This window comes from Carettochelys insculpta, chromosome 30 (assembly GCF_033958435.1).
Source record: "Carettochelys insculpta isolate YL-2023 chromosome 30, ASM3395843v1, whole genome shotgun sequence".
Lineage (NCBI taxonomy): Eukaryota > Metazoa > Chordata > Testudines > Carettochelyidae > Carettochelys > Carettochelys insculpta.
Genome location: NC_134166.1, coordinates 11,834,740 through 11,849,477, shown reverse-complemented (window position 1 = coordinate 11,849,477; position 14,738 = coordinate 11,834,740). Strand labels below are relative to the sequence as shown.

The window sequence follows — 14,738 nt, the reverse complement described above, 5'->3', positions numbered from 1 at the left end:
TCAAGTCAATTTTGAAATAGGCTATTTTGTCAGGTGCTTCCTAAACAGTGCTGCATGTTGAAATGAAGTCCTGTTTCGAGGCATCCCGCACCCATCCTGCGGTGAGGTGTACAGGAATGTCCAAATAGCATGCCTGTTATTGCAAAAAATATTTTGAAATGACAGGCATGTTGCAGAGACAGGGGGCAGCTATTCTGGGATACCGCAGTACACCAAAATAGTTCCCGCCATGTAGACATAGCCTGAGGGGGAACATGATAATAGTTTTCAAGTGCATAAAAGGTTGGTAAAAGGAAGTGTGAGATATATTGTTCTTGTTAACCTCTGAGGATAGAACAGAAGGTAATGGGATGAAGTTGCAGCAAGGGAGGCTTAGTTTGGACATTAAAAAACCTCTGAAGAGTGTGGGTGGTTAAACACTGGAATAAATTGCTTAGGGAGGCTGTGGAATCCCAGGTTAGACAAACATCTGTCAGGGATGGTCTAGATAATACTTTGTCTTGCCATGAGTTCAGGAGATGGGAGCAGATGGTTCTTGAGATCCCTTCTAGTCCTATGAGTCTATAATTCTATGTGAGGGCAGCAGTTTTGTGACATAGGGCTTAAATAACCACTGTTGTCCCTGAAGTGATAGCCATGGGCTTTCCAGTTGATACTCGGATTCCATATAGCATGGGCAGAGGAGTTCACACAGAATACATTTCAGGTTCTCTGAAGAACTTGTTGCATTTGGGGCACACTTGGAAGTTTTTCCTTGCAGCCAGAGTGGCCAGAAAGAAATGAATAGTTAATTAAATAAATAAAAACAGACTCCGGAGATTCCCAATGTGCCATATAGAGCATCCAAACATATCACATGGATTCTATACTAGACACCTCCAGATCATTAGATATTTATAAATAGATGTTGCGGCCGGGTAAATAATATAGCTAGATTGTGTGGACAGAGAAATTGTTGGGTGGATGTAATCTGTGGATGAGTCACCAGTAGCTAGATAATGTGGTTGGAGAGATAGACACACAGAATTCTGAAGACAGACAGATACTATTAATAGATATTGTAGATAGAGACGTACTGTATACAGAATTCTAAAAACGATGGGCCAGAAGGCACCTCAGGAGTTCATCTAAGTCTGTCTCTCCAGGTTGAAGCAATATTAAGTATAGCTAGATCATCCTAGCCAGATATTTGTCAAGTTTGTTCTTAATACATTCAGGCTAACTCACACTGATTTCAGTGGTTCTTCCTGAGTAAGGAATGGGTAGAAAGAGATGAAGGGTTTGTACCCCTTATTGTACATGTCACTGGGTAGAGTGACAATGAAGTACAGACAAAATGAGTGGTGAGGTGACATCAGCAATAAGAACAACTTAGGATGAAAGAGCAATAACACTTCATCTCGTCCTTGTCTTCTAGCTAAATGGTGTGATCACCAGTCTCCCTGTGACATTGGCTGATGGCAAAATCAGAATATACCAGAGCGGCCTCCGTGCTCTTCTGCAGACAGACTTCGGTCTCGGAGTGACATATAACTGGGACTGGCATGTGGTGATCACCCTCCCTAGCAGCTATTATGGGGTCATGTGTGGCCTATGTGGGAACTTCAACCGGAACCCTGATGATGACATGACATCATCTAACGGCACCAGAGTCTCCTCCATTGTGGACTGGGCTGCCAGTTGGAAAGTCCAAGACCAGGACCCAGTTTGCTGGGATTCCTGCCAAGAGAATTGCCTGACATGCGATGAGAGCACAAGGGAGCTGTATCAAAATGACAGTCACTGTGGGTTGATCAGCAAAGCACAGGGAGGGCCCTTCAGAGAATGTCACTCCAGAGTGAACCCCAGTGAATTCTACGACAGCTGCATCTTTGATGAGTGTCTGAACAGGGGTGCTACAAGAATCGTGTGCCAGGCACTGGAGGCCTATGCAACAACCTGTAGAGACCATGGGGTCACCGTCTATGACTGGCGGACACCCTCTGGCTGTGGTGAGTCTGGCCGGCTGGTGTTCTTTTTGACGTGGGTGGTAGAGAGGCCTGGATGCTTTTCGTTCCCCTGGTGTGTCGAGGAAAAATGCCATTCTCGTCAAATTGGAACTGTTTACAAAAAGTTCCAGTTTAAACAACATTTCATTTCAAAAAGTGAGACGAAGCACATTGATAATGTTTTAGAATGGAGCATTTTGATATTTCTTTTTGAAACAAGAAAGTTAATTATTTTTGTATATGGAAACACTAGAAGACCGACGTTGCCCAGCTGCAGCAGTGCTCCTGGGGAGTGGGCAGTGGTGCTGCAGCTGAGAGTTGTGGGGAAGCCACTCAGGTCAGCACAGGTTGAAGGGAGAGTACTCATTCTGGGCACTCCCTGCAGACTCTGTCTGACCTTTTTACCCAGGTAGACCCTGACTGGCTTGTGGCCCATCAGATATATATGGTTTTTGGTTCCTAAATGCAGCAGTTTATTCCATCATCCTCCATTTGACTGTTTGATGCCAGGTGGAAAATGCACTGAGTACTGATTGCATGTAACACTTTGTCTATAGGTCTCACTGTGTCTATGTGGGGTTTTTCATTCATTTTTTGTCTTTTTAAATGTCCCCTGTCCAACTCTGTCACAGCTCTGCCCTGCCCTGAGAACAGCCATTACGAGGCCTGTGGGAACGCCTGCCCAGCCAGCTGTTCTGACCGAAATGTCCCCTCCTCCTGTCGGGAGCCCTGTGTGGAGACCTGCCAGTGTAACGATGGTTACGTCCTTAGTGCTGGCCAGTGCATCCCGGTGGGGAGCTGTGGCTGCGACTACAATGGCCGCTACTACAAACCCAACGAGGAGTTCTGGGCTGATGAGAACTGCCGCTCTCGGTGCAGGTGTGACCCCCGCCTGGGTACTGTGGCCTGCTGGGAAACCAACTGCAAGGCCAAAGAAAGATGTTCTGTGGTCAACGGGGTCCGCGGCTGCCGTGTGATCAGCTACTCCACCTGCATAGGTACTGGAGACCCTCACTACACCACCTTCGATGGGAAGATGTATGATTTCATGGGCACCTGTATCTACCAGTTTGCAGCTCTCTGCTCTGAGGATCCCACGCTCACCCCGTTCACCGTCAAAGTGGAGAATAACAACCGTGGCAGTAAGACAGTGTCCTTCACCAAAGCAGTGACCTTAGAAGTTTACAATGCTAGCGTCAGCCTGAGCCAGGAGCATCCACGCAAGATCCAGGTTAGGATGCAGGATCACTGGGGAACACATGGCATTATTTCAGTAATCTCGTGTCTTGGCTCTTTGTTCTCTTCTTAGCTCTGGGAGCAGTGGGTGCTAGTTTTCAGAGCAAGGGGCTTCGAACCAGGACTCCTGGCTTCCATCCCTAGCTCTGTGTGAGTGTTGGAACAGGTGCACTGGGAGCTAGGACTCCTGGGTTCTTGCACAGCTGTGGAGGCTAATGGGTTAGAGCAGATAGTGCTAAGAACCAGAGTTCCATCCGTCCGCTTTTATCTAGGGGAAGTGGTTTGATGTGGGATTCAGACACTTTGGATTTCATTCCTCGCTCTGCCAGCTTAACAACCAAGAACAAGTCGCTTCTTGCCTTTGTGCCTCTAAGAGCAGAACTACACAGAAGACACTGGACTGATGTAGCTGCAGTGCTGCGTTGCTTTGGTGAAGACAATACTACGTGGATGAGAGACCTTCTCCTGTTGGCATAGTTAATCCCTCTCCACTACAGGCAGTGGCTATGTGAACAGGAAAAGTGCTCCTGTCAACAGATTGCTCTCTACACTGGCTGTTAAGTCAGTGTAAATGTGTTGCTGGGGGGACCGGGGGAATGAACCATGTAGTGGGGGGGCAGATTTTTCACACCCTGAGTAAAGTAATTATAACAGTGTAGGAGCAGAATATAGACCTGGCCAGTTCCCCCCACCTCTAATAGGTAATGTATTGTAAGAGCTCTTTAGTTCATGGCGCTGTTGTGAATAGGGCTAGGCAAATAACTCGTCTTTGATTCACTGCTGGTTCTGGAAACATTGACAAAAACCCTATTTTGAGTCAAACGAAATGTTTCATTCAGCTGGAAAGGAAGGGTTGGGCTCGTTTCTGGCATTTTTAAAACAAAAAAAGCAAAGGAAATGACTGGCTACTTTCATGCAGTTGCCACTGGTGCCAATGACGCTTTTTAAGCTAGAGGTTGAGCTGGGACCTGGGATGGAGAATACCTGGATTCCACTCCTCCTTATGATTGATGGGGAGAAAGAATTTCATCCCCCAGCTACTGGATTATGGGATGTTCTGAGAAAGAGCTATTCTTGAAATTCATATCAACCTTCTGGGGTACGAAAAATCCACCCTTCAGCACATTGTAATTAAGCTAAACTAATCCCTTAGGTGTAGGTCACTCTGGGGCTAAATGTGTTGCCACAGGGGGGGAAATTAATTCAGATCTGCCACATCCCCAATGAGTGCCCTTATTATTGGGCTAAAGGAAGTAGAAGAAACCACTCCTGCATTTGGCCCCTTATATATCCAGCTTGCTTTTTTGTTTTATTTTGTCTTTATACACAACTATCCCACCAATTTTTATTACATTTGGAAGTCCTTCCTGGTTGATATGACATTGTTTGTGTGAGCTTTTTCAGCCTACTCTAGTCTCTGATTTTTCTGCTGTGTAGCAGTCCTTGGAGAGAAGGTGCTTTAGAAAAGGAAAGAGCTGTTAGAAAGCAGCAATGGGATGAAATATAAATATACTTGGTTACCCTCCACCCAATTTGGAAATGAAAATTCTGGAGCCAGACCAGGTCTGGCAGCTCAGTGGAATGGTGCCAGGTTGAGTACCCTGAGCAAAATCCTCGACAAGCTTTATTGTCTGTTTTCCAGGTCAATGGTGTCTTTGTGGACCTGCCCTTCTCCCATCAGCACAAGTTCAAGGCCTACATCAGTGGAGTACATGGCTTTATTCAGACCGATTTTGACCTGAGAGTGAGCTTCGACTGGTATAGCTATGCCAGGGTCATCCTACCCAATACATACGCCAATGCTGTCTGCGGCCTCTGTGGCAACGCCAATCAGGACCCCAGTGATGATCTGACCATGAAAGATGGAACTTGGACATCTGATGCGGTTCAGTTTGCTGACAGCTGGAAGGTGGGTGAGGTCCCAGGGTGCTCAGCTGGCTGCACCGGGGACTGCTCAGTCTGCAGCGAGGCTCAGAAACAAACCTACAAGGGAGACCAGTACTGCGGGGTCCTCATCCAACGGAATGGGCCATTCCAACAGTGTCACGGGGCCATCAACCCAGCCCCCTTCTTTAATGACTGTGTCTTTGACACCTGCCATTATAAAGGTCACCATGACACCCTCTGCAACGCAATCAGCACCTACGTGACATCATGCCAGGCCCAGGGCATCCAGATCAGGCAGTGGAGATCGGCCTCATTCTGCAGTAAGTGTCACTTATCAGACTGCTTTAAGGACTGACGATTGCACATTTGCACGAACTCCCTCTGCAGGATAGGGTCAGAATTATTCACCCTCCCAGTTCTGAGATTTAATTAAGGCTGCAATATCTTTGGTACAGAGTCTAGATCAGGGATTCTCAAGCTTTTCGGCATCATGGCCCCCTTTTGATTTTTGAGAAACCCTCACGCCCCTGCACCTCTTCTTTACCATCATCCCACCCCCTTAAACAAAAAATTCAATTCATAATTTAAAATAAACACAAAACTTGATATACAAATATTATTTAAAAATTAAAAATAAGCACAAGTAGTTTTTCTTGGCCCCTTGTGGGTGCCTGGTGCAGCCCCAGCTGACCAGCTGCTGGAGCCTCATGCCTGCTGCCAGATCTGCCCACGCTAGCTGCCCACTCACCTGAGACCTGCACTGCCAGCGCTGCCTGCCTGAGCCCTGCACCACTGGGGCCAGCTGTCCACCTACCCACTGGCCTCCTGAGCCCCATGCTGCCAGGATCATCCACCCACTCCAGCCATGAGCCAGCCACCTGAGACACCTGCTTAAGTCCTACGCTGCCAGGGCCAGCCACCCATCCTCCAGCCCAAGCCACCCGAGCCCCACGTTGCCAGGGCCAGCTGCCTGGGCCCTGCACTGCTGGGGCTGGCCACCTACCCACCAGCCTAAGCTGTCCAAGCCCCACACTGCTGGGGCCAGCTACCCACCTGCCAGCCTGAGCCACCCGAGCCCCTCAATTCTGGGGCCAGTCGCCCACCTGCCAGCCCAAATTGCCTGAGCCCTGCAATGCCAGGTCCAGCTGCCCAAGCCATGTGAGTCCCACAAGCTGGTGGGCCTCCCAAGCCCCACAAGCCCCACAAACTACCCACCTGAGTCCTTCCCCTCCTGCAAGGCTAGGCACCACCTGCCCTGCCCTTACCCCATCTCCATCCCCCTCTCCTGACCCAAGCCCCCCCAGCCCCCCATCTAACCCCACCTTTCTCTTTCTATCCCCCAACCCACACTCACTCACCTTTGCATGTGGGTCTTCACCAGCTGCCTGCTTTTCATAGTGGCTGTGCCAGGTCAGCCATGTAAAATGTCAGGGGCTGAGAGCTGGAAGCAAATGTTGGCTCTTTTTTCAGGTGCGGGGGGTCTGGGTCACCTCACCCCCCCCCCCCCAGAATTTCTTCATGCCCCTCAAGGGGGCACGCCCCCCAGTTTGGGAAACCATGTTCTGGATCTAGACATTTCCACCATGTGATTAAAATGCATATGGTTATGCTGTTTAAAGGTTACATGCCCCTGTAAACTTTTCCTTGGAGATACTTTTTTCTATTCCTGCTCTTTTCATGGCTTTGTCCATGCGTGCAGCCCTGAAGCTGCACTGATGCAGCTGTACTGCTGTTGTGCTGAGTGAAGGTCTACCTGTACTGCTGGGAGAGCTTCTCCCATTGGCATAGTTAGGCCACCTCCTCCAGACGTGGTAGTTACGGCAACAGAAGAAGGTCTCCTGTTGCCATAGCGCTGTCTACATCAGGAGGTTGCATGGTATAACTGTATGGACATTGATTTTCCATACCCCTCAGTGGTGTACTTATACCAGTGTAAGTCTGTAATGTAAAAACTGAGCTTTACACTTCTTCCCACAGTAAACTGGGTTAAAACTTCAGCATTTAGAGAAACGGAAACATGTCAGACATGTTCATTAATCTTGCAATTCACTGCGAGGCAGGAGAGACAGATGCCTGTGTGGGGATGGGGTGCAGGGATGGCCACCCAAAGGTGCAGAGAGGGGGCATGTGGGAGCACCCTCTTTAGTAATTAAAACTATGGCCGGGGGTGGTGCACCTCTTGAGTGCTACTGCAAGTCACCTCTGCTGCAGGGTAGATGAGTGTTATTATCCCCATGATTGGCTGGGAAATTCAGGAAAGAGCTGTCAAATTATTTGGCCAAAGGTGTTCTTCATCAGTAAGTAGCAGAGCTTGGGAAAGAACCCAGGAGCTCTGAGCCCCCCTACTGGCAACATCATGCAGATCCTTGCTCTTCTAGTCAAGAGGTGACCCGTCCACCCACAGAGTGGCCTAGGCCCCAGAAGTGCTAATGGCCAGTCCCCTAATTTAATGGACTATGCTTTTTGCAGAGATGAAGCTAGGGCTAGGCGTCCTTATTCTCTTTTCCCTGCTCTAAACATAGCCCAACAGATGTTACTTTCAACACCATTGGCTAAGAGGGTGTGCTAGTTCAACCAGCTTTTTCCTCTCACCGATATTCAAATTCTCTCTGATCCTTTTCTTCAGAACCCACCTGCCCCCTTAACTCTCACTACGAACTCTGTGGAATCAGCTGCCCTACCAACTGCAACAACCTGTGGGCTCTGGATTGGTGCAAAGAGCCCTGTGTTGAAGGGTGTTTCTGTGATGCTGGATTCACCCTAAGTGGTGACACGTGTATCCCAGTTGCACAGTGCGGCTGTGTGCACCAGAACAGGTACTACAGGAAGGGAGAGGTGTTCTACTCCAGCGCCTCCTGCCAGGAGCGCTGCGTGTGCAAAGACAATGGGGTTGTCCAGTGCCAGGAGGCCTCCTGTGGAGTCAACGAGGAATGTGGTGTGAAGAACGGAGTCCTGGGCTGCCATGCTGTGGGATTTGGAACATGCGTTGCATCTGGCGGACATCATTACATATCCTTTGATGGACGGGCCTATGACTTCCAGGGCTTTTGCTCTTACACCTTAGCCACAGTCTGCAGTAGCGACTCTGAGCTGGGGAACTTCTCTGTGGTGGTAGAGAATGAAAGCTCTAGCAGTGGCCGAGCAGCTGTGATGAAGATAGTGGTGGTCTCTGTTCATGGCTACACCATCACCATGGAGAGGGGAAGGAAGTGGAAGATTCTGGTAAGTCCTTGTTTGACATTAGTTTTACATTGCATGAATGCTCCGTGTGTGTGTGTATGTGGCACATGCATGTGGCACGTGGGTGTGTAAAACACCAGGACACTGGTGAGTCCCTGCCAGTGATGGGAGAATTTCCCTCTTGTTGGCACAGGTTGATGGAGAGCTCTACATCCTCCCGCTGGCTACAGACGATGGGAAACTTTGGATCAACCAAGAGGGGAACAACATCATTGTCCAGTCTGCCTCTGGCCTCCAAGTCTTTTATGACACTTCCTCCTACCTCCTAGTGTCCGTCCCCAGCACCTACAAGGGACATGTGTGCGGCTTGTGCGGCAACTTTAATGATGACAAGAATGACGACCTCATGCTTCCTGGTGTGAAGAATACCCAGAATGTGGATGAATTTGTTGCCTTCTGGAAGGTGCCCGTTGATGGCGCCACATGCTCTGGTGGCTGTGGTGAGAGGTGCCCTGTTTGCAGTGCAGCCCAGATTGTGCCATACCAGGCTGAGAGCTCCTGTGGGCTGATCACAGCCATCTCAGGTCCCTTCAGAGACTGTCACTCGATGATCAGTCCTGCTGAGTATTTCAACCACTGTCTCTATGACATGTGTGCCACCAAGGGGAGAGGAGAGACCCTCTGCCAGAGCCTGCAGGCATACACGGCGGCATGCCAGACAGCCGGGGCCAAGATTGAGACCTGGAGAACAGCTTCCTTTTGCCGTAAGTCTACATGATGACCCATAATCTGTACTTCATTAACCCCTACTTGTTGTGGTCCTTTTGCTATACAACCTGCACAATACATCTCAGACGTAACTTAAGTTAAGCAGTATCCTCTGTTTATTTAGGTGTCTCAGCTTAACCTGGCTTTCTCTCTGTGATGTTCATCATTTCTTCTGTCTCACCAGCCTTTGCCTGCCCAGCTAATGGCCACTACGAGTTGTGCACCAGAGCCTGTGATTTCACCTGTGCCAGCGTGTTAGCCCCTGCCCAATGCACTGGGAAGTGCTTTGAAGGCTGCTGGTGTGATTCAGAATACGTGTCCGATGGGGAGGCATGTGTCTACATGGACAAGTGTGGCTGTGTGCACAATGGGCGCTACATCAAGGTGGGTGCTGGGTTAGTGGTCCATTTGCTGTCCCTGATGCTGCCATTCTCCTCTGGCTGTGGGATTCCCCGTGGCAGTTAGCGTGATTGTGATGTAGCACGTGCTGTATCCTCCTATGTGGTTCTACCTGAAACCTAGAAGCAAACTGCACCCTCAGAGACAGCCATGCAACTTCAGCTGCAGTCAGTGGCATCTGTGCATACAAAATGGGGGACCCACTGATTCTACTATGGGGATGGCCTTCCATATTGCAGGCCATAGCTGGAATGACCAAAGCAACAGCTACTCCCAGAAGATCCTGTCCCAGTTTTATGCTGAGCCCAGAGCATTTTCTGGGGGTTTTGGAGTTTCATTGGCTCTGCATGGTGGCCCATGCAGGGCAGAGCTGACCAATGGCATTGCTAGGTTATGGACCTCACTGGGCAGTCTTGGTAGCTTGAGCTAGGGAACTACCTAATAACCTTGTATGTAACATGACTCCCAGAAAGCTCTGCACATGGGGTCAGATCAGAGGGGTACCCAGATCTCCAAGTACTGAGATGAAACTCTTTGCAGGACATTTAAAACAGAGCTTGAAACACCACGTGGGAATGAAACTCTGTACAGCAAGTTGGAGACTCAACAAGTGTCTAGGGAATGGTACATGGGACTTCCCCTCACAGGGTCCAGCTCTGACCCAGCCTTAGTTCACAGGCACAGTGAGGCTGCGTCTACACGTGCACGCTACTTCGAAGTAGCGGCAGTAACTTCGAAATAGCGCCCGTCACGTCTACACGTGTTGGGCGCTATTTCGAAGTTGAAATCGACGTTAGGCGGCGAGACGTCGAAGTCGCTAACCCCATGAGCGGATGGGAATAGCGCCCTACTTCGACGTTCAACATCGAAGTAGGGACGTGTAGACGATCCGCGTCCCGCAACATCGAAATAGCGGGGTCCTCCATGGCGGCCATCAGCTGGGGGGTTGAGAGATACTCTCTCTCCAGCCCTTGCGGGGCTCTGTGGTCACCGTGGGCAGCAGCCCTTAGCCCAGGGCTTCTGGCTGCTGCTGCTGCAGCTGGGGGTCCGTGCTGCATATACAGGGTCTGCAACTAGTTGTTGGCTCTGTGTATCTTGCACTGTTTAATGAAAGTGTGTCTGGGAGGGGCCCTTTAAGGGAGCGACTTGCTGTTGAGTCCGCCCCGTGACCCTGTCTGCAGCTGTGCCTGGCTCCCTTATTTCGATGTGTGCTACTTTGGCGTGTAGACGTTCCCTCGCTGTGCCTATTTCGATGTTGGGCTGAGCAACGTCGAAGTTGAACATCGACGTTGCCGGCCCTGGAGGACGTGTAGACGTTATTCATCGAAATAGCCTATTTCGATGTCGCAAAATCGAAATAAGCTATTTCGAAGTTGGGTGCACGTGTAGACGTAGCCTGAGTGGCGTATGAGGACCTTCACCTCCAGTCTGGCTCCTGGGAAACAAGAACATTGTGTATAAAAGAAAATCACTGCTGTAGCAGACCCAGGGGATATTGTTAAGTGTTGGGGTGTAACATTATTGGACCTGAGACTGGAGGCCTGCACCTTGATCTCTTTATCTCTGCTCTTTTGCTCTGATCAGCCTTGTTGGAGCTGTTACCCCTAAAAAGTTCCTGACTGCTTCTCTCTGTTGGTCCTCCCACAGCATGGCTTTCCCACAGCTCTATATACTGCTGCTTTCAGTCTCTCCAGTTGAGGTGTGATTCCCTTTGAAATAACTCTGAGACCTTAACAAAGACCTTGGGAGGCAGGCCTGTCCTTGCCTACAGACAGCCTGCCAACCTTAAACAAATTCTCACCAGCCACTATAGATCACAACACAGTAACTCTAAACCTGGAACCAAGCCCTGCAACAAACCTCACTGCCAACTCTGTTCACATATCTACACCAGTGATATCCTCACAGGACCCAACATCAATCATACCATCAGGGGCTCCTTTACCTGCACATCTACTAACATAATATATGCCATCATGTGCCAGCAATGCCCCATTGCAGTTTACATTGGCCAAACTGGTCAGTCTCTCCATAAAAGAATAAATGGACATAAATCAGACATTAGGAACAGTAATGTACAGAAGCCTGTGGGACAGCACTTCAATCTCCCTGGACACTCAGTAACAGATTTAAAAGTAGCAGTCCTAAAGCAAAGACATTTCAAAAATGAAATGGAGAGAGAAATCTCTGAACTGCAATTTATTTACAAATTTGACTCCATCAACCAAGGATTAAACAGAGACTGGGAGTGGCAGTCTTACACCCACTCTGCTCTGGGTGTTAATATCTCCCCATTAGACTCTGACAATGGCCCCACATCCCCCGTCTGATCTGACTTGTTTTTTTTTCCTCTTTTGATACGTACTACTGATAATGGACCATTTCCACCTTGCTAAATAGACCTTGTCAGCTCTGACCCTCCCTTTTACTGGGACTCCAGTCTTTAAATACCCCTCTGGAAACTGCCCCCCCCATGCATCTGATGGAGCGGGTCTTTGCCCATGAAAGCTTATGTTCCAAAATATCTGTTAGTTTATAAGGTGCCACAGGACTTCTTGTTGTTCTCTTAGCAAAACTGTTTGTCTGGTATTTCCCTGCAGGCCGGGGAGAGCTTTGTCTCCAGTGACTGCTCTGAGAAATGCACTTGTCGTGCCTCAGGCGAGATTGTCTGTGAGGAAACAAAGTGTACTGAAGAGGAGAAATGCATGCTGCGGAACGGGGTGCGCAGCTGTGTGAAGCTGGTGGGCCGATGCACACTGGCCCCAGGACTGTGGTTCACCTCCTTTGATGGTGTCACAAGGAAAATTCTTCTTGATGGGACCTATGAAGTGACTTCCATCTGCGAAGGGATCAAACTCCCCTGGTTCCGGCTGGTGGTCAGTGTGTTCCAAGAAGATGACTTGGTCATTCCTGAAGGCATCTATGTTTTCTTTGATGAGGGTCTTATCCACATCAACAAGAAAAAGGAGCTTTGGGTAAGAGGAAGCTGGGTTAGCAAACCCTAAACCAAGGTTTGGGGGAGGAATGATCTGCCCAAAGGTATAAGTTGAGTAGGGAATAGACCCTACTGTAACCACTAACCCCAAGGGTAGAACCCAAGAGTCCTGGCTCCAAGCCCTCCTGTACTAGCCCATAGACCCCATTGCCTTCTGAGAGATGGGGTGAGAGCCCTTGGGCTTGTCTACACCTGCCCCAGCTTTGAAGGGAGCATGGTAATCAGGGTGATGGGAGATTACTAATGAAGTGCTGTGGTGAATATGCAGCACTTCATTAGGCTAATTCTCCCCTGCGGCAAGTTCAAAGTGTCAAACTTAAAAGTGCCGGCATGCGAGTAGCCGCGGGCACGTTAAAGTGCCTTTACGCCCCAAAATTTCACTGCAGCACTTCATTAATTATCTTCCATCACCCTGATTACCATTTCTCCTTTGAAGTTGGGGGCAAGTGTAGACCTAGCCCTTGAGTTCTAAACCTAGCCATTCATCTAACCAGTGGATTAAGCAGCACATGGAACTAGGAGTCTGAAATCCTAACCTTCACCTCTAATGTCTTGTCCTGTTACAAAAGAAAGGCTGTTCCTAACACTGGGACAACTACTGACAAAAGAGACACGTCACCTTTGTGTGAGATCAGTGGGTCAGGATGACGATGATGATTTAAGTAGATCAGTTCTGGTCTCAGCTGGAATAAAAGAGTGAAAAATGCGTATTGGTGTTGTGGGCAGGATTTTTAACAAATCATTTTTGGATGGAAAATGCCTATGTGCTAAACCCAAAACCTGTTGTGAAACAGGCTCAGGTTTGAGGAAGCTCTCAAGTGGAAAAGAACCTCCAAAAAAGAGTTCCGAAATGATCAATATGGAGCATTTAGATATTTTTGAAATGAAAAATTCTGATTTTTCATTTCAGAATAGCTTTGTGTTTCAAAATGTCAATGGCGCAATTTAAAAAAAATTAAAAGGAAACGTTAAAATAGAAATTATACTTTACTGAAACAAAACATGTTGGTTGACCTGGAACAACAACAAAAAAAATCAGGCTTTTGATTTGTGAAAAATTTCAAGATTTTCCATACTCACTCAAGGTGAGGAAAAATTTTGAACTCTTGAAAAATTGTGGCAGTACTGCAAAACCATTTCCTCCTCTACTAATCCGTGTGTTTACAAACCTTGAAACAAGCCTGTTTTGAGTTTACTTGAAGGAATACATTTCAGGGGAAGTTTCTGTTTTCTGTACCAGTTATTATTTCTGTTACAGTAGGGCTGGGGGACTGGAACTCAGAACTTCCTCCTATGGAAGCCCAATGGGAGCTCACCTGTGATCAGGGCCCTGCTTTGCCAGGTGCTGCACAGGCACACTATGGCTACGTCTACACGTGAAGCCTACATCGAAGTAGCCTATTTCGATGTGGCGACATCGAAATAGGCTATTTCGATGAATAACGTCTACACGTCCTCCAGGGCTGGCAACGTCGATGTTCAACATCGACGTTGTGCAGCACCACATCGAAATAGGCGCTGCGAGGGAACGTCTACACGCCACAGTAGCACACATCGAAATAAGGGTGCCAGGCACAGCTGCAGACAGGGTCACAGGGCGGACTCAACAGCCAGCCGCTCCCTTAAAGGGCCCCTCCCAGACACACTTGCACTAAACAGCACAAGATACACAGAGCCGACAACGAGTTGCAGACCCTGTGCATGCAGCATGAATCCCCCGCTGCAGCAGTGTTAGCCGGTGGCCAGGTAATGTGCGGTGAGGTACCAACTATGCCCTTGTTATCATCCAAGTTTAAAACTACAAGAGCAGAGAGCTCGTCGCTGCAAGCAGCCAAGACAGGCTGATGGACTCCCCTGGGTCCTAAGCAACCCAATTTTTTACTGTTAGAGCAGGCAGCTCCTAGCACTCTTACCTATGGCCAGGCTGTTGTAACCAAATGGTTAAAGTTCTTTTGTTGTGCCGGCTGTGTTGCAGTGACAAAAGGGTTAACAAAATAGTTAGGCTTGGATCTTAACTAGTTACAAGTTTATTAAGCTACAGTTATAAGCGTGTGGTTACAAAAGGTTATTGTTTACTTCTTATATGCTAGCAAAGTACAGGTGTTAACAAGTTACATTACAATCCAATACAAAGATATCTGTTACCATCTAACACAATGATATCTTGATACTAGTTACAGAGCTCTAATTCTTTAGCTGTGCACAAAAAAAAAAGTCAGAGACCTAGCATGGGTGTATCTTACCCTCTCTGCGTCTCCTCGATACCAGCGTAGCCAAGCCGGATC

The 14,738-nt window shown here is 48.5% G+C and overlaps 1 protein-coding gene across 1 annotated transcript in view; it reads left to right on the top strand.

Moving 5' to 3' along the window:
- Positions 1–14,738, top strand: part of LOC142004026 (IgGFc-binding protein-like) — a 39,411-nt gene that overhangs the window by 12,271 nt on the left and 12,402 nt on the right. The window contains exons 7-13 of the mRNA XM_074981447.1: positions 1,418–1,991; positions 2,621–3,219; positions 4,867–5,431; positions 7,738–8,333; positions 8,485–9,055; positions 9,244–9,443; positions 12,059–12,433. Coding sequence (XP_074837548.1) covers positions 1,418–1,991; positions 2,621–3,219; positions 4,867–5,431; positions 7,738–8,333; positions 8,485–9,055; positions 9,244–9,443; positions 12,059–12,433 — 3,480 coding nt within the window. The remainder of the gene's footprint in view (positions 1–1,417; positions 1,992–2,620; positions 3,220–4,866; positions 5,432–7,737; positions 8,334–8,484; positions 9,056–9,243; positions 9,444–12,058; positions 12,434–14,738) is intronic.